At 51.7% G+C, this 24,134-nt stretch overlaps 1 protein-coding gene across 2 annotated transcripts in view; it reads left to right on the top strand.

Moving 5' to 3' along the window:
- Nucleotides 1–1,028: 1,028 nt before the first annotated feature.
- Nucleotides 1,029–24,134, top strand: part of MROH1 (maestro heat like repeat family member 1) — a 94,642-nt gene continuing 71,536 nt past the window's right edge. For both annotated transcript variants that reach the window (XM_026647187.2, XM_026647180.2), the window contains exons 1-8: nucleotides 1,029–1,169; nucleotides 1,730–1,861; nucleotides 5,413–5,575; nucleotides 9,351–9,449; nucleotides 14,642–14,793; nucleotides 15,519–15,659; nucleotides 16,646–16,738; nucleotides 22,426–22,504. In XM_026647187.2, coding sequence (XP_026502972.1) covers nucleotides 1,041–1,169; nucleotides 1,730–1,861; nucleotides 5,413–5,575; nucleotides 9,351–9,449; nucleotides 14,642–14,793; nucleotides 15,519–15,659; nucleotides 16,646–16,738; nucleotides 22,426–22,504 — 988 coding nt within the window. In that variant the 5' untranslated portion in view covers nucleotides 1,029–1,040. The remainder of the gene's footprint in view (nucleotides 1,170–1,729; nucleotides 1,862–5,412; nucleotides 5,576–9,350; nucleotides 9,450–14,641; nucleotides 14,794–15,518; nucleotides 15,660–16,645; nucleotides 16,739–22,425; nucleotides 22,505–24,134) is intronic.

The following is a 24,134-nucleotide window of genomic DNA, read 5'->3' as shown; positions in this document are numbered from 1 at the left end:
CTTGTGCAGCCGGGTTCTAAGCTCCTCCAATGCTACAGAGGGCTCAACCCTTACAGCCTTGGGAGCTAAAGCTAAGGAGCTGGATCGTGAAGGCCGTATTGGGAAGGGGATTCTCTGAAGGATTTTGCAGCTGGCACTCACAAATGGTGTTTGAAAACTGGAGAGCGTTCAGAGAAGGGCTATGGAACCAATTCCAGGTCTACAAAACCTGTTTTACAAAGAGACTTGGTGTTTGATCCATTAAGGCTCTGTCTACACTGAGGGCTGCATGTGGAAGACCGGCACTGCGTGTGTTGCCACATGCCTCAGGGAACGGCAGAGGCTGCCTAAAAATAGCCGTGTCGGTGTGGGAGACCCTGCTCGGGTGTGTCGAGAGCCCGCCCCGAAGGATGTATACGCCGGGCGTTCGAGTGTCAGGCACTCTGCTCATCTAAGCTGAGCTGTTCGTACCTGTGCGGTGTCTGGGCTCTGCGCTCGGCTGTAAGCATACACAGAGTCGCCTTCTCAGAAAGCGAAGTGAAACTAAGAGGCGACTGACTGACTGAGGGGCCAGCTGTGTTGAAAGCTGCCTTAGGACAAAACAGGAGCGGAGAGCTCTCTAATGGGAGAGAATGTAGGTCGCTGAGCCACCGGGAGAAGGGGAGCCTCAGCCCTGGATAAAGGGGGCTTAACTGGGAACTGTCAGCGCGTATACGGAGATGCTGGGGGTAAATAATTCACTCGGACCCTGCTCGAGGGAGGGAGGGGTCAGGTGTGGGGGTTTTTAGAAGGGGTGGAGGTGAGCGATTCACCCAAGACTAATTGAAGGTTGAGAGGCAGGTGCTGTGGCAGGAATGCTCTGTCGGAGCCGTGGTCTCTTATGGCCCAGAGGAAAGGCAGGGTGGGAGTCCTGGCTTGCCATTCGCTCGGGGGAGAACAGACGTGCCTGAGGTAGGGGCAGCAGTGGCTCTTCCCTCTTCTAGGGGCAGAGATTCCTGTACTGGTGTTGGAAAGCGCGTTTCACGCTTTGTGTGTCTTTCTCAGAACTTGCCGTGACGCTGATGGATGCCACCACTGATAAGGATCCATTAGTCCAAGAACAGATCTACAATGCTCTGTGCTACTTGGGAGAGAGCGAGCCTGAAGAGATCCTAAACTCTTGTGATGAATATCTGCGGCAGCATGACAAGGTATGGCTTTGCTCTCTGCCTTCAGGGCCGGGATGCAGAGCGAATCCCGTCCGGCTGCAGTACTGATCGGGAGGATGCCTGGGGAGCACGTGTGCCGGAGCAGTGCATAAAGGGATATGGGTTACTATCACTGGGACTCTAAAAAGTCTGTCCAAGCTGCTCCCAAGATTCTATTAAAGAAACGAGCTAGTCTGAGAGGTAAGGACTGGCGAGTATCAGAAACAGGCAGCATGGCCAAAAGCTAACTGGGGGGTACCCCAAGGCTCTCTGCTGAGGCCGACGTGTCACATCAGTGGGAGCTGTAGCTAAATTTCTGCTTTGAAAATCCCACTTCTAGCTGTCCCGCAGGTGCATTTAGTCAGCAGGAGGGGCTCTGACCAACAGCACCAAGCAGACTAGGCAGAAAGATTCAGGGCCTCGGAATGTGGGGTGCACTGCAGACCCCTCCTAGAGGCTGAAACGGTTCAAAGGGGGGGTGAGCGCTTTGTTCGGGTGGAGATCTAGCTGATGCGCTGACTTGCATTTAGTGTTGGAATTGTGTGTGGCTCTGTTTCCCTCAGCTGGCTTACCCCCACCGGATAATAATCCTGAAGGCGATGGAAGCGGTGCTGAAGAATAACATTGATTATCTGGACAAAAGCACGGCCAAGATCGTTATCTTTCTGGCATCCAATGAAATGACCAAGTCAAAGGTATGAGCTGGAAGCTATAGCTAGTTCTGTTACAGTAACTCCTCACTTAACGTGGTCCCGGTTAACTTGTTACGTTGCTGATCAATTAGGGAACATGCTCGTTTAAAGTTGCGCAATGCTCCCTTATAACGTCGTTTGGCAGCCGCCTGCTTTGTCCGCTGCTTGCAGAAAGAGCAGCCCATTGGAGCTAGCTGGTGGGGGCTTGGAACCAGGGTGGGCTGGCAGCCCCCCTATCAGCTCCCCTAAGTTCCCTAAAAACAATGAGGAGCTGGTGGCACCTTAAAGACTAACCGATTTATTTGGGCATAAGCTTTCGTGGGTAAAAAACCCACTTCTTCAGATGCACGGAGTGAAAATTGCAGATACAGGCCTAAACATACTAGCACATGAAGAGAAGGGAGTTACCTTACAAGTGGAGAACCAGTGTTGACAAGGCCATCCCCTCCCTCTATTGGTGCTGCCTTGTAGAGTGTGAGGCTACATTAACAACATGTTAACCCTTGAGGGCTCAGCCGAGTGCTAGTTCATCATTTTAGCAACAAGGCATTCCCTGGAAATATCCCACCCTCTGACTCCTCCACCTCAACCCAGCTTCACAATCATCATTGCTGTGTACAGTACTCAATTGTTTGTCTAAAACTTATTGTGTGTGTGTGTATATAAAAATAATTTATTTTGTCTGGCGAAAAAAAATTCCCTGGAACCTAACTCCTCCCCATTTACACTAATTCTTATGGGGAAATTGGATTTGCTTAACATTGTTTCGCTTAAAGTTGCAGTTTTCAGGAACAGAATTACAACGTTAAGCGAGCAGTTACTGTTCGTTTTTATCTAACTGGCTCGTTCCATGATGCTTCCCTCCATTTCTCCTCCTGTGTTGTCTCCTTACAATATGCATCTCTGATTTGGGGTTAGAGGGAGAGAGAGGGGGGGAAAAAATTAATGGAGATATCCTATCTCCTAGAACTGGAAGGGACCTTGAAAGGTCATCAAGTCCAGCCCCCTGCCTTCACTAGCAGGACCAAATACTGATTTTGCCCCAGATCCCTAAGTGGCCCCCTCAAGGATTGAACTCCCAACCCTGGGTTTAGCAGGCCAATGCTCAAACAACTGAGCTATCCCTGCAGGGGTTCTGACCTGTTCCTCGTTCTTTCCCCTCTCTCCTCCCTGCATCGCTTCAGTCGCTGCCGCTGCCCTTCTGGATGTGATGGGCCAGTCTCTCTCCTAGACTTTAGACTTTAAGGTCAGAGGGACCACTGTGATCATCTAGTCTGACCTCCTGCACAACGCAGGCCGCAGAATCTCACCATCCACTCCTGTATCAAACCCCTGACCTATGTCTGAGCCATTGAAGTCCTCAAATCGTGGTTTAAAGACCTCAAGGTGCAGAGAATCCTCCAGCAAGTGACCCATGCCCCACGCTGCAGAGGAAGGCGAAAAACCTCCAGGGCCTCTGCCAATCTGCCCTGGAGGAAAATTCCTTCCCAACCCCAAATATGGCGATCAGCTAAACCCTGAGCATGTGGGCAAGACTCACCAGCCAGACACCCAGGAAAGAATTCTCTGTAGTAACTCAGATCCCACCCCATCTAACATCCCATCACAGGCCATTGGGCATATTTACCGCTAATAGTCAAAGATCAGTTAATTGCCAAAATTAGGCTATCCCATCATACCATCCCCTCCATAAACTTATCAAGCTTAGTCTTGAAGCCTGATGTCTTTTGCCCCCACTGCTCCCCTTGGAAGGCTGTTGCCAGAACTTCACTCCTCTAATGGTTAGAAACCTTCGTCTAATTTCAAGTCTAAACTTCCTGATGGCCAGTTTATATCCATTTGTTCTTGTGTCCACATTGGTACTGAGCTTACATAATTCCTCTCCCTCCCTGGTATTTATCCTCTGATATATGTATAGAGAGCAATCATCTCTCCTCTCAGCCTTCTTTTGGTTAGGCTAAACAAGCCAAGCTCTTTGAGTCTCCTTTCATAAGGCAGGTTTTCCATTCCTCGGATCATCCTGGTAGCCCTTCTCTGTACCTATTCCAGTTTGAATTCATCCTTCTTAAACATGGGAGACCAGAACTGCACACAATATTCCAGATGAGATCTCACCAGTGCCTTGCATAACGGTACCAACACCTCCTGATCTCTACTGGAAATACCTCGCCTGATGCATCCCAAGACCGCATTAGCTTTTTTAACGGCCATATCATATTGGCAGCTCATAGTCATCCTGTGATCAACCAATACTCCGAGGTCCTTCTCCTCCTCTGTTACTTCCAACTGATGCGTCCCCAATCTATAACCAAAATTCTTGTTGTTAATCCCTAAGTGCATGACCTTGCACTTTTCACTATTAAATTTCATACTATTACTCCAGTTTACAAGGTCATCCAGATCTTCCTGTATGATATCCCGGTCCTTCTCTGTATTAGCAATACCTCCCAGCTTCGTGCCATCCGCAAACTTTATTAGCACATTCCCACTTTTTGTGCCAAGGTCAGTAATAAAAAGATTGGTCCCAAAACCGATCCCTGAGGAACTCCACTAGTGACCTCCTTCCAGCCTGACAGTTCACCTTTCAGTATGACCCGTTGTAGTCTCCCCTTTAACCAGTTCCTTATCCACCTTTCAATTTTCATATTAATCCCCATCTTTTCCAGTTTAGCTAATAATTCCCCCTGTGGAACCGTATCAAATGCCTTACTGAAATCAAGGTAAATTAGATCCACTGCGTTTCCTTTGTCTAAAAAAATCTGTTACCTTCTCAAAGAAGGAGATCGGGTTGGTTTGGCACGATCTACCTTTTGTAAAACCAGGTTGTATTTTGTCCCAATTACCATTGACCTCAATGTCCTTAACTACTTTCTCCTTCAAATTTTTTTTCCAAGACCTTGCATACTGCAGATGTCAAACTAACAGGCCTGTAGTTACTCGGATCACTTTTTCCCCCCGTTCTTAAAAATAGGAATTATGTTAGCAATTCTCCAGTTGTATGGTACAACCTCTGAGTTTACAGAGTCATTAAAAATTCTTACTAATGGGCTTGCAATTTCATGTGCCAGTTCCTTTAATGTTCTCTCCTTTGACATCCCTTTATCCTTGCTTAAGTGACCCTAGGGTAGCTGAGTGGCATGAGGGGCTCTGTCCTCTCAGGAAAAGCCTGGGACTCTGATTGTCAGTCTTCTATTCTTGCCCAGACTTGTGTATCTAGGTAGATGTGTAGTTGTGTGTGTGCAAATCTTGACTGGCTTGCTTGCATGCACACGTAATGAGCATGACAGGCGGCTGCTATTTCAGGGGTGTCATGTAAATGCCCAGGTAGGCATGCGTTCTGCCTGGGGACTGACTCTTTTCCAGTGCCGCCCTCCTCCCCCCCAAATCTGCTGTCTTTCCGTATGTGGTCCGTCCTGTGAACTTGCAGAGTTGACCAGGCAGCGTGGGAAAGTGCGTATGCTCTCCCTGGATAATAAGAACTGTCGTGCGCAGAGCATCTTGCAGGGGTGATCTGTAACTGTTTGTTTAATGTGGTCTTGTTCTGTTTGACCTAGGAAATCATTTATGACTGGCAGCAGGCAGCAAGCAATGTCCTGGTTGCTGCTGGAGGGCGTTTTATCAACAAAGTGATGGAGGAGGTGCTGACCAAATTTCAGCCGGGGATCCTGCCTCATTATTTCATCATGCAGACTTTTGCAAACCTCTCTGTGTCAAACGGTAGGTTATCTGCACCTAACCTCTTTGTTAGGAAGAGGACGACTGGAGACGGGTGATTCCATGGGCTGGGGGTAAAGGTGGAGAAGAGTTGTTCTGAGAGCATGTCAGCTGGAATAGTCCCTGGATAAATTCTGCCACCTCCATGGTGTGGTCAACTTCTGCAAAGAAGTTCAATGCAGTTGACACACTTCTTATTTAAATAAATAAATAAATAAATAAATAAACTACCACACTGGATTTCACTCAAAACTGGGTTTTGTACAGCCGGAGGGTTTGGAAAGTCTGTGCTAGGAAGAGGCACTGCAGGTTCAACCCTCTAATCCAAAGGGGGAGGGGGAATATGTACTTGTTTGCTATACAGTAGCTTACCGTGCCTCTCCTGCCTCCAGATGGGCTGAGGAGACCATGCCTGGAGCCCGTGGAGGAAGAGGTGGTGCTTTCCGGAACTTGGCCTGCCTGGCTCTGTTTGCTTTAGTCCGTGGTGGCTGAAAGCCAGGCCCTTGGTAAATGAAAGGACAGACAGCCCCATTTCGAGAGGTCGAGGCTGCTGCATGAGGATTCCAATTGAACGGAGCTGGGGGCAGACCTTGCACCAGCTCTTCATGGGTCTGCCTTGCAGCAGTTTGAGGGAAGCTTCGTGGGGTGTGGTCCAGGGTGTCCTTGAAAGTCAGGGATTCTCCAGTTCTTGTTGGAGCAGGGAAGCTAAGTCACTAGCTCATTGTGGCTGGAGCGAGAGCCTGGGAGTCCGACCTGGGTTCTACTTCTGATTCTGCTGCTACCCTGCTGTGATCCTGGGCAGGACACACAACAGCTTTGCCTTCAGTTTCCCCATCTGTATACTGGAGGTTTACTTGACCAAGAGAAGTACTGCCACACATGGCGCCAGTGAGACTATGCGAGTACTTGGAAGTGCCCTGTACGCTGTCTCTAATGCTGGTGATCAGGCACAGCCGCTCCTCTTCTGAACCAGGAGAATTGGCTGACCCTTTTCTGCCTCTGGGAGTCTCTCCAACCCCCTTTTTGGGCCTCTGTCTAGGGCTCTGAGCACTGAGCTTTCATTGAGTAGCAGGTAGCCACCCTTCCACACTCTGCATCCAGATCCTGCACATGCAGGTTAACGTGTTGAATTCACAAGTGAAACTAAATCATGATGTGCGCTCTTGCCACCCGTCCCTGCTTGTGCGAAAAGTAGTGGAGCAGTGTCCTTTGGTATTGTGCTACTGTCTCCAGCCTTTCCTTTACCGGCTACCTGGTGATCAGCTAGGAACCGTTGCTCTAGGGCAGGGCATCACTGGCGGAGAGGTCAGACAGACGCAGAAATGTGGGGCTGGAAGGGATCTTGAGAGGTTGTCTAGTCCAGTCCCCTGTGCTGAGGCAGGACCAAGTAAATGGAGACCATCCGGACAGGTGTTTGTCCAGCCTGTTCTTAACCTCCAGTGATGGTGTGTGTGTGTGTGTGTGTGTGTGTGTGTGTGTGTGTGTGTCCCACAACCTTCCTTAGACTAGTCTAGAGCTTAACTCCCCTTAGAGTTAGGTATTAAAAGCTTTCTAACCTTAATCGCCCTTGCTGTAGATTGAGCCCAATACTACTTCCCACCATCAGTGGACATGGAGAACAATTGTTGTCCGTCCTCTTTTTAGAACAGCCCTTAGCACATAAGACTGTTGTTCGGTGCCCCCCCAGCCGTCTTTTCTCAACACTAAACATACCAAGTTTTTAAACCTTTCCTCATAGGTCAGGGTTTCTAAACCTTTTATCGCTTGTGTTGCGCTCCTCTGGACTCTCCAGTTTGTTCACATCTTTCCTAAAGCGTGGGGCCCAGAACTGGGCGCAATCCTCCAGCTGAGACCTCCCCAGGACCGAGTAGAGTGGGGCAGTGACCTCTCCTTGTACATCCCAGAATATTAATCCTTTCTTGCCATTGCATCACACTGACTCCTAGTCAATTTGTGATCCACTATAACCCCCATGTTTCCCTTTTTCAGCAGTGTTACAGCCTAGCCAGTTATTCCCCATTTTATAGCTGTGCGTTTGATTTTCCCCCCCATTCCTAAATGTAGTACTTTGCACTTGTCTTTAGTGAATTTAATCTTGATTTCAGAGCAGTTCTCTAATTTGCCAAGATCCTCTCTAATTCTAATCCTGTTCTCCAAAGTGCTTGCAACCCTCCCAGTTTGTATAATTCAAAAACTTTATAAGCATACTTTCCACTCCATTATCCAAGTCCTTAACAGAAATATTGAGTAGTACTGGTCCCACAGGGTCTGTTCAGGGCCCATTAGATATGTCCTCCTAGTCTGACAGTGAGCCATTGATAACTACTCTTTGAGCTTGAGCCTTCAACCAATTGTTCGCACATCTTGACTAATAGCCATTGATGGACCTATCCTCCATGGACGTATCTAGTTCTTTTTTGAACCCTGTTAGAATCTTGGCCTTCACAATATCCTCTGGCAAGGAGTTCCACAGGTTGACTATGTTATGTGGAAAAATACTTCCTTTTCTTTGTTTTAAACCTCCTTGAAGTATTTTTTTTTTTTTTTCACACAATGCACAGTCAACCTGTGAAACTCCTTGTCAGAGGATGTTGTGAAGGCCAAGACTAGAACAGAGTTCAAAAAAGAGCTAGATAAGTTCATGGAGGATAGGTCCATCGATGGCTATTAGCCAGGATGGGCAGGGATGGTGTCCCTAGTCTGTTTGCCAGGAGCTGGGAATGGGCGACAGGGGATGGATCACTTGATGATTCCCTGTTCTGTTCATTCCCTCTGGGGCACCTGGCATTGGCCATTGTCAGCAGACAGGACACTGGGCTAGATGGACCATTGGTCTGACCGTTCTGTTCTTATCTTCTGGTACAGTGGATCTGGGGGTATGCAGAGGTCTTCCAGGGGGTACATTAACTCACCTAGATATTTGCCTAGTTTTAGAACAGACTCCATAAAAAGCACTAGCGACATCAGGACAAACTCAAATGTCCTACAATGACTTGTTTATACTGCTCTATAGACTATACGCTGACATGTAAGTGCGATATTTATAGTCCAGCTGATTTAGTTTTATAATAATGGTAAAAAGGAGACAGCCCGCCTTTGTTCAGCCCTAGTGTGCTGGGACCCTCTTGTATGTTTGATTCTGCAAGTGAGGTGAAACTTGGAGTATGCAAGACCAATCAGCCTCCTGAAAGGGGCACAATAGTCTGGGAAAGCTGAGAGCCACCACTCTGGTAATCTAACCTCAACCACAGTTCCCTGATTTCTTATGGGCATGTCCCATAGGCCAGTGTCCAAAGCCTGCTGTTGGGCTCCACAGATTCCAGAGCTGCTGTTATCCACATGGATCTGCTGGCTAATGAAATGTCTGGCAGTAAGTGGCTCTTGGCTGGTCAGATGCCTGCGTCTTGGGGACAGTCTAAGCTGATACAACTCCAGGCACTTGAGGGGATGGGAGCTGCTGAAACTCCATTTATAACTCTGGGGTTGTAGGCTCTGTACCTGAGCTGTTGAAATTGGCAGCTTCCTTTTTATCCCCAAATTGGCCTTTTTCTGTTTCAGAACTAGCACGCAAACCACATGAGATTGTCAGGGCCGCAGAGTCAGGGGCTCAAATGTTAGATGCCAAAGCAAGTTGCTTGCTCAACCTTCATTTGATCAGCTCCACATACGCATTCTCAGACCGTCTGTAACTACATGGCTGTATACTGTTCTTCTTCCACAGGATCCCGGCCTCAATTCACCTCGCTCCACTCTAACTTTCTCCTTTCTTCCCTTACAGTGTTTGGGATGGTGCCTTTCTTAAATTCCATCCTTGGGACCATGCTGCCAATGCTGGGAATGGCCAAACAGGACCACATGAAGTCTGTGTTTTGCTATGGTAAGGTGGCTTGCTCCTTTTTACGGAGGCTGTGCTGGCTTCTGAAGGGTTGTCTTTGGGAGCTGTATCTCCCTTAGCTTTCACTGTAAAGGAACTCCCCTCATTCTGTGGAGGAAAGACTCAGCCCAGAGGCCGGGGGGGTTGTTTCAGAGCAGACCTGCAGTATTAGCTTTGGGAGATGGCTGCCGAGCCTTTCATTTCTAGGGCACTGGCTTGACTCTAACCCAGGTCAGTTCCTCCCTCTTGCCTGTTCAGTGCCCTATAAAATGGGTGAGGAGGGAGCAGTGGGATCTTTGGTTCGGGACGTGGTCTCTGTGTTGCAGAAAATGTAACCGTTGGTGGACCGAGGGCAGTGGACAAGGAGTCTGAACTCTCTCCTAGCTGGGGGCAGTGCGGAAGCCCATTGGGCAAGGATGTGAGTGGTGGCGGGGTGATGAATTTGAGGTGGGAGGCAAGTCACAGAGGACTAAAATAGCTTTGTAGGGGGTGAGAATGTCCCCTTTTGCCAACTGAGGGGGGAAAACTTGAATGAAAGCTTGATGGATCGATCCTAATCTCAAAACTGTGGCAGCATCACTGCTGCATCTTCTCCCCAAATCTACTTCCAGCAGGCCTAGGAACCCTCCTGTTTCTCCCCATCCCTCAAGGAGCATGAACTAAACTCCGGCCTTTACCTGGTCACAGTTCTGAACAAAGTAATCGCTGTGCTGGGATTTTCTAGCACTTCCTTTCTGCCGATTATCTCTGCACCTAAAATGGGCAAAGTACTCTACTTTACTTTAGAAAACCTGGGTCCTTCCCCAAAGAGCTTACTACCTAGAAGCTTCCTGGAGGGGGGGCTGGTACTGTACAGTGAGCTCACTGGTCTCAAAACTGCTGTCAGAGGCAGGAGACCGAGTGTCCTTGGCTTTCAGTGACATTTTTGCCTCTAGAGTGAAATTTACTGAAGATGTACAGAATTGAACATCTCGGGGAGTTCGCCCACAGCCTCCGCTCAGTGACACTCGTTAAACTTTATGTGAAGTGGCTGGGCCAGAGTGGAAAACGTGAGCCTAGAGCTGGGGGGAGGGGGGTCAGAAAATCTGGGTCTGGCCACCAGATGAGCTGAGCTTTTCGTGCTTGTGAGCTGTAGCTGACGCCTATGCTGGGTCTCCCTTTTGACGCCAGCTGGAGCTGCCCACGCAGCCGAGAGCAGGCTTTGGGCCTGCGTTCTGTTGGTCGTCTGGCACACTGGGTCAAATTTGATGTGTCTCTGGCTGGTGAGTTAGTCGCTTTGTAACCACCTGCCCCCGTTAGGCTTTACTGGGCTATTGTGTTACTGTCTTACAGCCCAAGACAGAGTCCCGTAGTCGTCCCAGGAACCTGGCGGTGACATGGTCATCTCAAATATCCCAGTAGAGGATGCGCTAAACTTGTGGCTTCCTTTATCAGCCAGCTGAGACGAGAAGGGCAGGTCTGTGCGAGCACCGTTCTCCTCTCAAAGGCTTTGCCAGATGCAGCGGCTTTGCTCTCAACCCTGCTGGGCGAGCAGCCTCTTTGGCCACAGCCCATCCCCACCTGCTGCTGTCTGAACGCAGGGGCCGTGCTGGGGCAGCTCTGCATTGGGAACAAATGGAGTCAGGCAGAACCTTTTGAATGGCCCTCAAGCTGCAGGGGAGAGATTTCTGTGCCCACGCTCTGCAGCACATCTAGTCTGGGAAACTAGCTCTTGTTGCTGGAATAACACAGCGAGATCGAGAGACTCTGGGTTTGCTCGAATGCAGTGATCAGAATCTCTCTCTGGTGCTGACTGACACAATCCAGTGGACTCCACTGAAAGTGAATGCTGATGCACTGAACGGTTTGAAGCATAATGGAAATTGTCAAACAACTTTCATGCATCATTGCAGGTTTCCCAAGGAGTTAGAGTAAAACTTCTTCTGTGAGGAGGAAAAATATTTGTAGTTGTATGTGAAGCTCGTTTAAATATCCCTCGTGTGCCTCACTCAGCCAGCAATTTGGTGCTCGAGTCGGTGCTGTCGATGGCATTGCAGGGTTGCAGTTGCTGGCTAGTCACCACTGAGTCCGCCAGGAAGAAGTTGATTCTAATGCATTCAGCTTGTCTTTCCAGTAGAATGACACTCTCGTCTAGTGTTACCATGCAGCACTGAGTGCTAAATATCTTCAGTGTCTTACAAACCATGACCGCTCGTTTCCCCCTCTCTGCAGAAGGTCATTCAGTCTCCCCGTTTCCTCAGGGCAGCTGCAGCACATGGGCAGTGACTAGGCAAAGGGCAGTGAGTTGGCATCAAGGCACGGAGCACCCCTTGGGCATTCTTGATTCCCTGTCCTGTGCTCATTCCTCAGAGAACACGGCCTTTGTCGTACGCAAGGGGCTGGGCGCTCCCAGGGGCTGGGCCAGCAAAGCACTTAAGCAGGTGCTTGATTTAAGCCTGTGCTTGCCCCATTGACTGGCTTAGTGGGACTACTTTGATGCATGGTGTATACTCTACCGTAGCACCTTCGTCAGGGCTGAGGACTCCCTGGTGCCAGGTGCTGTACAAACAGAACAGAAATGGCCCCTGCCCCAAACAGCATACATGGGAGTACATCCGGTGTCTTACCCTTCCATCTCGGCCTGGATCCAAGGAGACAGTACTGGCCCGCATGGCATGCAGAGGCCTCTCTGCACCAGAGGCCTGACCCTTGTCACGGTTTTTGTAGCCATTGAGGCAGAGGGTGAGGTAGCTTTGTGGATATTTATGGAGAGCTCCTCCCAAGCGTGAGGGGCAGCATGGGCAAAGGGGCTTTGCCCTGGGTCAGGGCTGGAAGGCCCAGCACACTGGGGGCGGATGATGCCTAGAAATGGAGCTAAAAGCTAAACAACTGGGAACCAGAAGCCAGGGGACTAGTTTGAAGAGACTTGGGGTTGCTAATGTCCAAGGGTAGCTGGTTGTGGGTGCCCTCCCTGCAAATCGCCTGGTGAGTAGTGATGGGAAGGAGGCTGCAGGGAGCAGAGCCTGGGCGGCTGTAGCTGCATCTTTCTATCTTCATCATGCTAAAGGCCACACAGCTGTTACAATGGCTGCAGATCCCTGCATGCAGCTTGGGGCAGAACAGGACCTGGCAGACCGTGAATGCCCCACCCCCACGAGGTCCCTCCAGCTGAGACCACTTCCTCAGCCAGGATCCTTCACATTCCATTTTCCTGAACCCCAGAAAAAGCCCAACCAGTTTCTCCATGGCAGAGACTGGGCATCACTTCCCCTAGTGAACCAGACCTCAGTCTTTGCATGTCCATTTCCGTCTCTCCTCTGGCTGTCAGCGTTGCATTGTAAACCCGGGTCTCTGGCTTGTGGACGTGAAGTTCCCAAGCCTGCACTTGGGCATCCGCACTGCGATTGTTGGTCCGGGGTCTCCCAGCCGTGCTTATGCTGCACTATGCAGCCCTTCTGACTTGGGTCTGGGGCTTGAGCGCCATTCGCACTGCAGTACGACAGGGCTTGGCCCAGGGTCACAGTGACTATGGCTCTGACCCTCTCCCCAGCTAGGACTCTGGTCCTGAGCACTTGCTCACCTGAGTCAGACGGCTTTGTGAGTGGATGGAAGAAGGGCTTGGGCTCAAATCAGAGTCCGTCTGGGCTGAGTGGGCAGTGTAGATGTACCCTGTGTGCCAGGGCAGGCTGGCTCTGTGGACCTTAGTACTGTAAGAAAAGGAAACTTTCAGGTAAGCGCAGATCAATTTCCCTGTGCTGCAGCATGCCGGGGCCTCGGCTGTGTTATAGGGACTCTGGCAGCAGCGGGCCCCAGGGTGGGAAGCATGTTCTTCCTTCAACTCCAATGATGAATTTGGGATGTTCGTGTTGGAGTTGGGTGTGTAAAAGGATATGAAGGCAGCAAGTGCAAGCCCTCAAAATTCACCAAACTCTCCATTGGCACTGATTAAAATGCCCGAATGGCTCCCATTTGGCAGAAGTCTCCTCCGTTGCAGTGCCAGGGAAGCTGGAGGGGACACTAAATACGGGCATCCAAAGTGAGGAATGGAGAGGGTAGCTCTGCACCCCACACTGGAGACGCGCTCCTGGAAATCCCATGGTGAACAGTCTGGGCCCTTCTGTGCTAACCTGAAAATCCCGATTTTTCCCTGAAAATAGGAAGGCAGGACTTGAAAAAACTGCATGGCTGGCCCAAGGAGTAACCCAGCGGTTCTCAAACGTTTGTCCTTGTGACCCCTTTCACACAGCAAGCCTCTGAGTGCGACCCCCCCCCCCGAATAAATGAAAAACACTTTATTATATGTTTAACACCATTATAAATGCTGGAGGCAAAGCAGGGTTTGGGGTGGAGGCTGACAGCTCGCGACCCCCCCCATGTAATAACCTCGTGACCCTCTGAGGGTCCTGACCCCCAGTTTGAGAACCCCTGGAGTAAATGAATCAGCTGGGAGAGAACCTGTGCCAGCCTGGCCCCTCATCTTAAAGGAAGGAGGAGGTTGTGGGCCACGGCTGCTGTAGTAGCCTGTCAGTCTAGCTAGCGTGGTTAATTTAATGTTTAAAAACAACCCCCCTCTTCCCCTGTTCTTTCCCGTCCTAGACCAGGGTGTGCTTCTCCCACACCGTCACCTGCCTTGTGTGCAGTCTCTCCTTTCTGCTCGGCACAACGTTTCTTGCCCACCCCTCGTGTATTTGAGTAGGAAACTTTACCAGCCACCTGCTGGTCAGACCTATTGATTAGTCAAAGACTGATCCAAACGATGAGGAGGATCCACTCTGCAGGGGAACCCTCTGGGTTGGGTTCTGCACAGAGCCTGAACACCAGGTCTCCTCTTTGCTTTCCAAATGGACGAAGTCGAGACATAGGCCCCGCTTCGGACTCGAGATGCCAGTTGTCAGGAGCTGTTGCACCGAAATGGGGACTAAAGGTCTTAAATCCAGGCCTTAAAGCACAGGAGCAGGCCAGTAAAAGCATCCTGTCGACTTGTGACCGCTGCAGACCTCTCCTACGGGCTACGCCTTCAGTGCTGGAGGTCTGGGGTGGTTCTGCTAATCAAGTGTTACAGGGGAATTGCTCCAGCACCTGGACGCTGGATATTGCTCAAACAGCAGCAGCATCTCAGACCTCAGTCGAAAGCCTGCTGTTAACTTTAACTGTGTGTGTGTGTGTGTGTGTGTGTGTGATATCGATCTAAATGTAAGTAAATCTGTGTCTTGTAGCTCTGCAGCATTTCAGTGAGAGCATCCAGGAATACCTGGCGAACTTGGATAAAGCGCCTGACCCCACTGTAAGGAAAGACACCTTCTCCAATGAGATCTTCAACGCCTACGATGTGCTCTTCAACATCTGGCTGCAGAGCCGGGAGGCCAAGGTGCGGCTGTGTCATTTGGTAGCGTGGTGTGGCTACAGCCCTGAGCAGTTGCGTGGCAGTGGGTTTCTCCCTTCCCCCTAAATCTCCACTGTCAGACTGGGCCTCCCACTGCTCATGCAGGAGTCTGTAGTTTGCCTTTCTCCACCATCCCACCCTAAAGACACTGGCTGAAAAAGCGCCTGTCTTGCTCGCTAATGCCATGCCAGTGTTTGCCCTCTGGGACAGCTGTAGTTGTCACTCCGTCCCTAAGTTACGCAGCTTGGAGTGGGAGAGTTGTGTGCACCCCTTGCTAGCGTCAGGGTGTCAGCTGAACCTAAGGGAGAGGAGGCAACATCCAAACCCTATGCAGGAAGAAACCGGGCATGCTTCATCTAGCTGTATGCGGGCGTGACGGAAGGTGGCCTGGCTACACCATCCACCCTCTCTCTCAGCACCTGGTGCCAATGGCTCCTTTGAATGCACGGTGAGACCCAGCTCCCCTTGCCCTTGGGTTGGTGGAGCAGTGTGGGCAAACTTACACTGCCGCTGCACCTTTCGCTGGGTCCTGGGAGCAGGCTCGGTCCGCGTGGTGGCTCGCCTGAGACCGTCTCCCGGCACCCGAGGAGCACAAACCAACCCCTCTGCCCGTCGTGCTGCTGTGGGGGCAGTGTTGGCGCCAGCCTAGCAGCACAGGGCTCGGGCTGGCTGCGCAGTCTGACACTTGCAGCTTGTTTCTGTCCCTGCAGCTGAGACTCGCCGTCGTGAAGGCTCTTGGGCCCATGAGTCACCTGATGCCCAGCGAAAAGCTCGAGGAGCAGCTCCCGAGACTGGTGCCGGGAATTCTCGCTCTCTACAAGAAGCATGTGGAGGCCTTTTATGTGACCAAGGTAAATGGCTCAGCACGCTGCTCCTGTGGGACTGAGGGGCCCCCTCTTGTGTCCCCCCACAGCTACCTGTAATCCATGTATGTGTGCTCCTTGGAGCATTGACTGGGGTGCTCCCAGGGGTGGGGGTGGGACAGGAGAGCAGACTGCCTGTCCGATAGGCTCCCCGTGGGTGTGCACGTGCTCAGTACAAGCCGCGTGCCCCTCGAGGACCCACAGTCCTGTCGCTTCCTTTTCTGCTAGGCCCTTCTAGTCTGCCCAGCACAGTCCAACTGCGATCCAGGCTTTGGCAGCCAAGGAGCAGTTCGAAGGCTCCCCTTCGTGTCACGTGCCCAGAGCCATGCGGTTACAAATCCTGCCTGGTCTAAACACTCTGGCTTGGCACCACTGAGGCTGGCCAGTGTGGTATTGGCAGGTTCTGATACCTCTTCCCCAAAGGCTGAACCTGCCATTGGCCAGGGCCCGGCTAGTGCTACCATGTGCCTCTCTTTGTCGGGGAGGGGCAGAGTATAGCACTCCCTCTGCCCCATGTCCTACTCTGGTGCTGGGACCACTGTATTTCCTTCTGTCCTGGATTCCTCTTGCTCTGCTTGTTCTTGGCTCCCGCTGCCTGTAAGGGGAGGACTTCCAGGCGAGCCTCCCAAGACAGAGTGCTGTTAGCAGAGAAGCGATGGCTGGGTTGGTAGTCTGCCGGCTGCAGCAGCCAGTATGCGGAGGTGCTGCTCTGTGGCTGGCTGCAGCAGGAGAATGGGGGAAGATGGATGAGGTCCAGAAACCTCCTTGGTGCTTTACCCACAGCAGCTGGATGATGTTTGCACTTGTTTTTCTACTACAGCCCCGTCCCCTTAGCTCAGCGCACACTGGGATAGCGTCTCCGGTCATGGAGTCTCTCTGCTCCTGATCGCCCAGTCGTTACCCTTTCATTTCCAGCGGGGCGGCGGTTCCTTTTCCTCGTGCTAATCGCAGCATTGTAATGTCTTTCTGAGCAGAGCTTGTGCCAGATTCTTGAGGCTTCCGTCAACTTTGGCAGCCGCACTCTGGACACGCAGCTTGATGCCCTTCTGAGCACCCTGCATCCCCAGGTAAGGATCGAGATGGGCCAGCAGGGCTGGGGGCTGGTGAGCCCAGACGTTCATAAGAACTTCCTGAGAGGTGTCTCAGGAAATGGCACGTGGGATCCCGAGTCTGGGGCTGGAGTTCCCATCCGAGCGCTGCAGCCACCTGCATCAAGCTGAGAACTGGGGGTGTTAGGGGCCTCCTACCCGAAACTCTCCCCCCTCTTGCAGAAGGAACTTCCCAGTCTAGAAAGCCCCCAGGCTCCAATTTGGAATGAGGCAGGAGAAATGTCTCCATTTAAACAGAGACCATATTTCTGGTTTGAGGGCAGGGGCCAGGCTGGCCAGCCTGTGCACGTTCCAGAAGGGGCGAGAGGTATTTGGAAGGAGCAGCTGCTGCTACCAGCACAGTTCAGGGCGAGCTGCCGAGGAACAAAGAGCACGTTTCTCTGGTAGAGAGAAAGTTGGCTTGGTGCCTCCTAGCTGCCCTGAGCTGCTCCTGCTAGCAGAGAGCTCCTTCCCTGATGGCCCTTACCCTGGCAGGGGAGAGGAGGAGCCAGTCCCTTGCTAGCAGCATCAGACGCTGTTGGCTCTCCTGCCCCAGCTGTCCTGAACAAGGGTCACACCCCACTCTCAGTGAAGCAGTAAAGGCAGAATCCACAAACACGTGGAGAAAAGACAAACCCTTGAAAGGTTGAAAACTAGGCATGAGCAGCACCAAGTACTGCTAATAATCCCAGGAGCATCTTATTCATGTGGGAGTCCTACAGGGGTGGTCTGGCACCAACCTCTAGATTAATCCTGTAACTGTTAAGCACCAGTTGTCCATGGTTTCTCAGTAGCATATACAGGAACTGAGGTTTCACCTTCATCCTAGTAGGGCAGGACTGTTGGCTCCATCTTTTGTGTGTGGTGTGTTTGGGATCTTTCTGGGTGGGGTGCCAGACCTTGGTAGGTGGGCGGGGGGGGGGGAGTCGTGCATTGTTCTTTTGAGGTTGGAAAGGTGGGAGGTCACTGGCTTCCCGTGGTGGAGTCTGTAACTGACTGGGAGCGTTCCTTGTTGGATGCACCTAGGGGTAGGTTTGCATTGCCTAGGATTGTCCAGACTACGGACCTCTGGGACAGCTGTCGTGGACTTGGCTGAAGATTCCAAGTGCTTCCCCACCAGCAACCAGTTTTCTCTTGCAGGCTGCTAAATGAGCTTATTCCTATTGCAGCTTTTTAATGTCCCCGAGTATCTAATCTCGACAAACGCTCCCTCCCCTCCAAGCCCTTAGCACAGGGGAGGGCAAACTATGGCCCGTGGGCTGGATCCGGCCCCTCGGGGCTTTCAGTCCAGCCTGCGGGATTGCCAGCCCCATGGCGCAGCGGGGCTAAGGCAGGCTCCCTGCCTGCCCTGGCCCCATGCTGCTCCCGGAAGCGGTCGGCACCACGTCCCTGGGGGAGTGGGGGCAGAGGGCTCCCTGCGCTGCCCTCGCCTGCAGGCACCGCCCCCCGCAGTTCCCATTGGCTGGGAAGGGGGAACCGCAGCCAATGGGAGTTCTGGGGTAGTATCCACAGGCGAGGGCAGCGTGCGGCAGAGCCGCATACCCTACCCCACCCTACCCTCAGGAGCCACTGCCAGACATACTGGCCACTTCCGGGAGCGGCGTGGGCCCAGGGCAGGCAGGGAGCCTGCCTTAGCCCCGCTGCCACCCTGGTACCACTCAAGGTAAGCAGTGCCGGGCTGGAGCCCACACCCTGAACCCCTCCTGCACCCCAACCCCCTGCCTTGAGCCCCCTGCCGCACCCTGCACCCCTCCTGCACCAACCCCTTGCCCTGAGCCCCTTCCTGCACCCCAACCCCCTGCCCTGAACTCCGCGCCCCAGCCCTACATTAATGGCCCTGCGTACAATTTCTCCACCCAGATGTGGCCCTCCGGCCAAAAAGTTTGCCCACCCCTGCCTTAGCTGGAAAGGGTGCTCTTGGGCTGCTTCAGCCACACTCCGGTTGCATCACCTAGAGTAGATCACAGGTGTCCAGCTCTCCCGTGTGGAGTTATAGCCCATGGAATGTTCTTTCCTTGGCATGCAGCCAAGCCACCACTTGAATCAGGTGCTAGGAGCAGGCCCTGATCTGTGCTGATGACCTGTCCCTATGAGCAGCTACTCTGTTAATGCCGAGGTTGTTCATGGCACCAGGTGTTTATAACTTTAGGGGGAAAAGCACTAAACCCTCTTCCATTCCTATGCATCCCTCCTTCAGTGTCTAGCGCCTAGACTACGCCCCTCAGGGCAGGGACTTTGTCAGGACGTTGCCACTAGGTAAATGGTTTGGGCTGCACTTGGTCACCCTGCCCTAACCCTGTCTTGTGCTTGGACTGGCAGAGTTCTGTCTGACGCTGCTCCCACGTGTCGTGGTCCTTTCTAAAAGCACAGACCCTGTTTCTCTCGCTGGAGACTCGGCCCTAGAGCTAAATGACGTGGCCTGGAGAGAACTGCTTGAAATGAGCCGGGGGGGTGGTGGGAGGTGCTTCCGAACTCCTGAAGGACAAGCGATGGCTGTGGAGCGGAGCCAGGTGCTCTAGGGAGGTCTGAGTCCGGTGACTCTCCCAACCAGCTGGAGGCGTGTTTGTGCTGCCCTAATGGAGGGGGCTCTGCAGGGATAACCATGGGCAAAGTGCAGACCGCCCTTGGTTTGACTTGCTTTTCTGCTCGAGCAAACGACTCTGGTGCTGCTGAGTGGATTGACGTGAGCCGCTGGTCTCCAATGGGGTAATGCCGTTGTAGCGCTGAGAAGTGCATGTACGGCTCCGCTTTGTGAAGGAGGGTGAATCGCCTGGGAAAGAACTGGGATTCTGGGTTTGAATCCAGCCACTTGCCCAGACTTACTCTAACTCCAGGCCTGGTCGCTGGGTCGAAAGCAGAAACTTCGGTGAACCCCTAGAGCTGCTTCTGCTGCCTTGTCAGAGGGGTGCACTCAGCCTCCCCGTGTGGCCCCCCGTGATGTCCGGGGGCTGACTTGTGATTTGTTCCTGTTCCCCAGCCCACGCCTGGCTATGGGTGCCTGAATCTACAGGAGCTGAGGGATAACCCCCCCACTCCCTGCTCCTCTTCAGCCTGGCCTGGGCTAGGTTGGGCCAGCCTATGGCTGCGGAATTCATTCGCCAAACCATACGTGGGGGAGGGAGTTGAGCCCCTTGATCAGATGGCCTCAGTCTATGGGGTAGCCCCCTTTTTAAATCACATTAATGTATTTTTAAGCTAATATTTAATTTTCTTTCCTTTGGGGCCTGAAAGATCAGGTGCCCTGGGCTCCACATGGCTGGGGGATGGGCAATACACAAGGCACTGACGTGTGCTCTTCAGTGCCCTTCCTCCACCACTGCTTTGCCCAGGCTCCCAGCTGGAGTTTCTGATATGAGAGCCCGTCACACTGATAAACAAATGCTGTTCAAATGCTAAACCCCCACGTCTAACGCTAGCTGCACTAAGGTACCTAAAAACACCCGTTTTACCGGATGTGCTAGTCAGACAGCAGGCCTGTGACTATAGCAGAGGAACTGAAGGTGGTGAGACCTGCGTGTAGAAAACAAACTTTTTAACAGACAAAATAAGACTATAAGATAATGGATGCCAATCCTATGCAGACTGTATGCTAATGAAATAGTACTCTATATACAACTATACCTATAAAATGATGGGGTCTAAATTAGCTGTTACCACTCAGGAAAGAGATCTTGGAGTCATTGTGGATAGTTCTCTGAAAACATCCACTCAATGTGCAGCAGCAGTCAAACAAGGTAACAGAATGCTGGGAATCCTTAGGAAAGGGATAGAGAATCAGACAGAAAATATCGTAATACCTCTATATAAATCCATGGTACGCCCACATCTTGAATACTGTGTGCAGATGTGGTCGCCCCATCTCAAAAAAGATACATTGGAATTGGAAACGCGAAGGGCAACAAAAATGATTAGGGGTATGGAACGGCTGCCATATGAGGAGAGATTAATAAGACTGAGACTTTTCAGCTTGGAAAAGAGATGGCTAAGGGGGGATGTGATAGAGGTCTATAGTGAATAAGGAAGTGTTGTTTACTCCTTCTCATAACACAAGAACTGGGGATCACCCAATGAAATTAATAGGCAGCAGGTTTAAAACAAAAGAGTATTTCTTCACACAATGCATAGTCAACCTGTGGAAGTCGTTACCAGGGGATATTGTGAAGGCCAAAACTATAACAGGGTTAAAAAAAGGACCTGTCCTCCAGGAACTTATCTAGTTCTGTCCTAGACTTTAAGGTCAGAAGGGACCATTATGATCATCTAGTCCAGGGGTTGGCAACCTTTCAGAAGTGATGTGCCAAGTCATCATTTATTCACTCTGATTTAAGGTTTCGCGTGCCAGTCATACATTTTAATGTTTTTAGAAGGTCTCTTTCTCTAAGTCTATAATATATAACTAAACTATTGTTGTATGTAAAGTAAATAAGGTTTTTAAAATGTTTAAGAAGCTTCATTTAAAATTAAATTAAAATGCAGAGCCCCCCGGACCGGTGGCCAGGACCCAGGCAGCGAGTGCCACTGAAAATCAGCTCGCGTGCCGCCTTTGGCATGCGTGCCATAGGTTGCCTACCCCTGGTCTAGTCTGACCTCCTGCACAACGCAGGCCACAGAATCTCACCCACCCACTCCTATAATAAACCCCTAACCTATGTCTGAGCTGTTGAAGTCCTCAAATCATGGTTTAAAGACTTCAAGTTGCAGAGAATCCTCCAGCCAGTGACCCATGCCCCAAACTATCAATGGCTATTAGCCAGGATGGGCAGGGATGTAACACTTGCTCTGAGTGTCTAGCCTCTCTTTGCCAGAAGCTGGGAATGTCCGACAGGGATGGATCACTTGATTCCCTGTTCTGCTCGTTCCGTCTGGGGCACCTGGCACCAGCCGCTGTCGGAAGACAGGACACTGGGCTAGATTGGACCATTGGTCTGACCCAGCCTGGCCGCTCACAAGCGCTTGTTATCGGGATCAGATGTGGAGAGTGGAGTCCCGGATTTTAACCAATACAGTTATACAATAGTATCAGCCAAAAAGACCTGAAGAGCCAGGATCTTTCTGGCACAAGTACAGACACTGAGCAGCTTGCTTCGGTATGCCAGTAGGAAATATGTCCTGTCTGCAAGCTGGAGAGGGAGCAGATGGGGAGGGGGTCCCCAGATAAACTGCGTATTAGAGCAGTCTGCAAAGAGCAATTTTTAGTATTTAAAAGAAGGGAGTCTGCAATGACTTGCAAAGGAAATAGATCGTGCTCTGATCTTGTTAAACTACACATGAAATGGAAATGCGTAGCAGCTCCAAACCCACAAGCTAGCTGATCCCATATACCAAGGCCACTGCACCCCCCTTGCCCCCCCAGCTTGTCTCTGGAACCCATGCACTCTGCTAGCACTGAATGACCGAAGAGAGCTAAGGTCTGTGCCAGCAGGTGCGCGCAGCTTCTCCAGGCTACTTCACAATCATCAAATGTTCAGAGTGCTCTGGGAGCATCACATGCAGCACGTGGCATGGATTCCGGGACTGTGAAATGCTGGGCTCTTCCATTGGCCATGTCCAGCTGTGAGTGTGGACTCGGTGCCTGCGAGCAGAACTCAAGCTGAAAGGGTTTGGTATAGGGGCTGAACGTCAGGTGCTGCCCGGCTCTCATTGATTTGACTGTTTCTCTCCCACAGATTTGTGCCCCGGTGGAGTCCTCCGTCCCCCTGAGTTTAAAAAACCACAACGAGGTCCTTCGATGCTTCACTGTCCTTGGTAAGGGCTGCAGGGGGCTGAGGGGTGAAGGCCGAGTCCCCTATGGACTCTCGCTGGGACTTACCTCCTGCCTGTCTACGGCAGTGTGTGTGGGTTTGAAATCTGCGGAAATTCTCTGCCTCTCTGTGGAAGTGCCCATCCTAGTAACAGCAAACTCTCATGGTCCGTGGTCAGCATTTGTGGGAAAGGGGCTTTCCCGACCCCCTCTAAGCCAGTCTCCTGGCCCGTTCAGGAAGGCTTGAGTTCCACCTGGTGAGTGCACAGTCCTGAGATCTGGCTGTGTCGGGGGGAAGGCAGAAAACCAGTTTCTCCCCTTGTCTGGTGTCCAGTAGGGTTTGGCAGACTTCAGTTCTGGGGGGGTGGGGAAACGGGACAGACTAGTTTCTCATTCCCACTGTCCCACCTGGCGTCCGGCTTGGTGAAAGCGATTGCTCCTGTCCCGTGTGGAGACCAGGCAGATCACAGGGCACCATTTGCTCTCTGGCGCTCCAGACTGAGGTGCTCGCTGAGATCTGGCCATTTAACACTTGGCCTTGGGCTGACTTTGCTCGAGTACGAAAGTTTGCTGGTGTGGCGTGTCTCAGGGATACTGAGGATTCCAACCTCTGTGGTGAATTCATCGCTCTCTGAAGGCCTCTGGTTTCACTGCTCAAGCTCCTAAGGGCCATTTAGCGGAGTGGTGGCAGATGACGCTGCTGCCTCTTGAGACAGACAGGGGCTAGTAATGCAGCACATGCCAGTTAGCCCTCTAGCGTAGCCGTGTACGCTGGAAGGGATAGCGGGGACAGAGACTGGCTTTGTAGGTACCCTGACGGTTTTTCTTAGGGCAGCAGCCAGACGAGGTGGCAGGATTCCAGGGAGCCCCTCCGAGCAGAACTCCACTCTGATGTCTAGCGCACAGGTGGTCTGCTAGCCTCTGGATGAAAGCTCTGGGGAAGGACTGAGCTAGCTGAATTGTGTCTGGCTACTAGAGCCCTGGTGTGATTTCTAGCACCGCTGAGCCCTGCCTCCTGTACGGACTGAGTCCTGTAGCCCCGGCTCTGGCAAGCTTCCCTTGCGAATGATTCATGCTTGAAAGGAAGCTGGTGGAATTGCCACTAAAGCAGCAGTAGTTTGATTAGGATCCTGCTAGACTTCTGCCTAGTCACGGTCAGATGACTTCCCCCCCCCCCCCCCCAATCGTTGGCACGTGTGCTTGAAAACCTTACAGCTGAGCAGCGCTTTCAACTGGTTTTATGCAAAGTAGCAACACTAGTTCTGAGATGGCTGGAGTAATTCTGATTCCTTTCTTTTCTCCTATGACCCGTTTGACTTATGCCCGTGCACCTTGCTTCAGCTGGTTCCCCTGGGGCTGAGCCAATCAGCCAATGCATCCTTGACAAATGCAAGGTGTTGAATGTTGGAAGGCGTAACCTGACCTCCTCCTGCATGGTCCTGGGTTCTAAACTACCCACTCGCTGGGTGGTTTGGGAAGAGGAGGATGTGCGTGTCCACTTGTGGACAACTCTGCTGAATGTTCAGCAAAGGTTGTGAAGGTGCATAACCAGTGGGGGAGACATACTGAAAATACTGCAGCGGCATCACACAAGTCAGCAGACAGCTTCCACTGGAGCAGGGGTGGCTCTGTTTT

This window comes from Terrapene carolina, unplaced genomic scaffold (genome assembly GCF_002925995.2).
Source record: "Terrapene carolina triunguis isolate 2854851 unplaced genomic scaffold, T_m_triunguis-2.0 Scaffold58, whole genome shotgun sequence".
In the NCBI taxonomy this organism is placed as follows: domain Eukaryota; kingdom Metazoa; phylum Chordata; order Testudines; family Emydidae; genus Terrapene; species Terrapene triunguis.
Note: the sequence above shows the minus strand (reverse complement) of the source record. Positions and strands in the feature narration are given on the sequence as shown.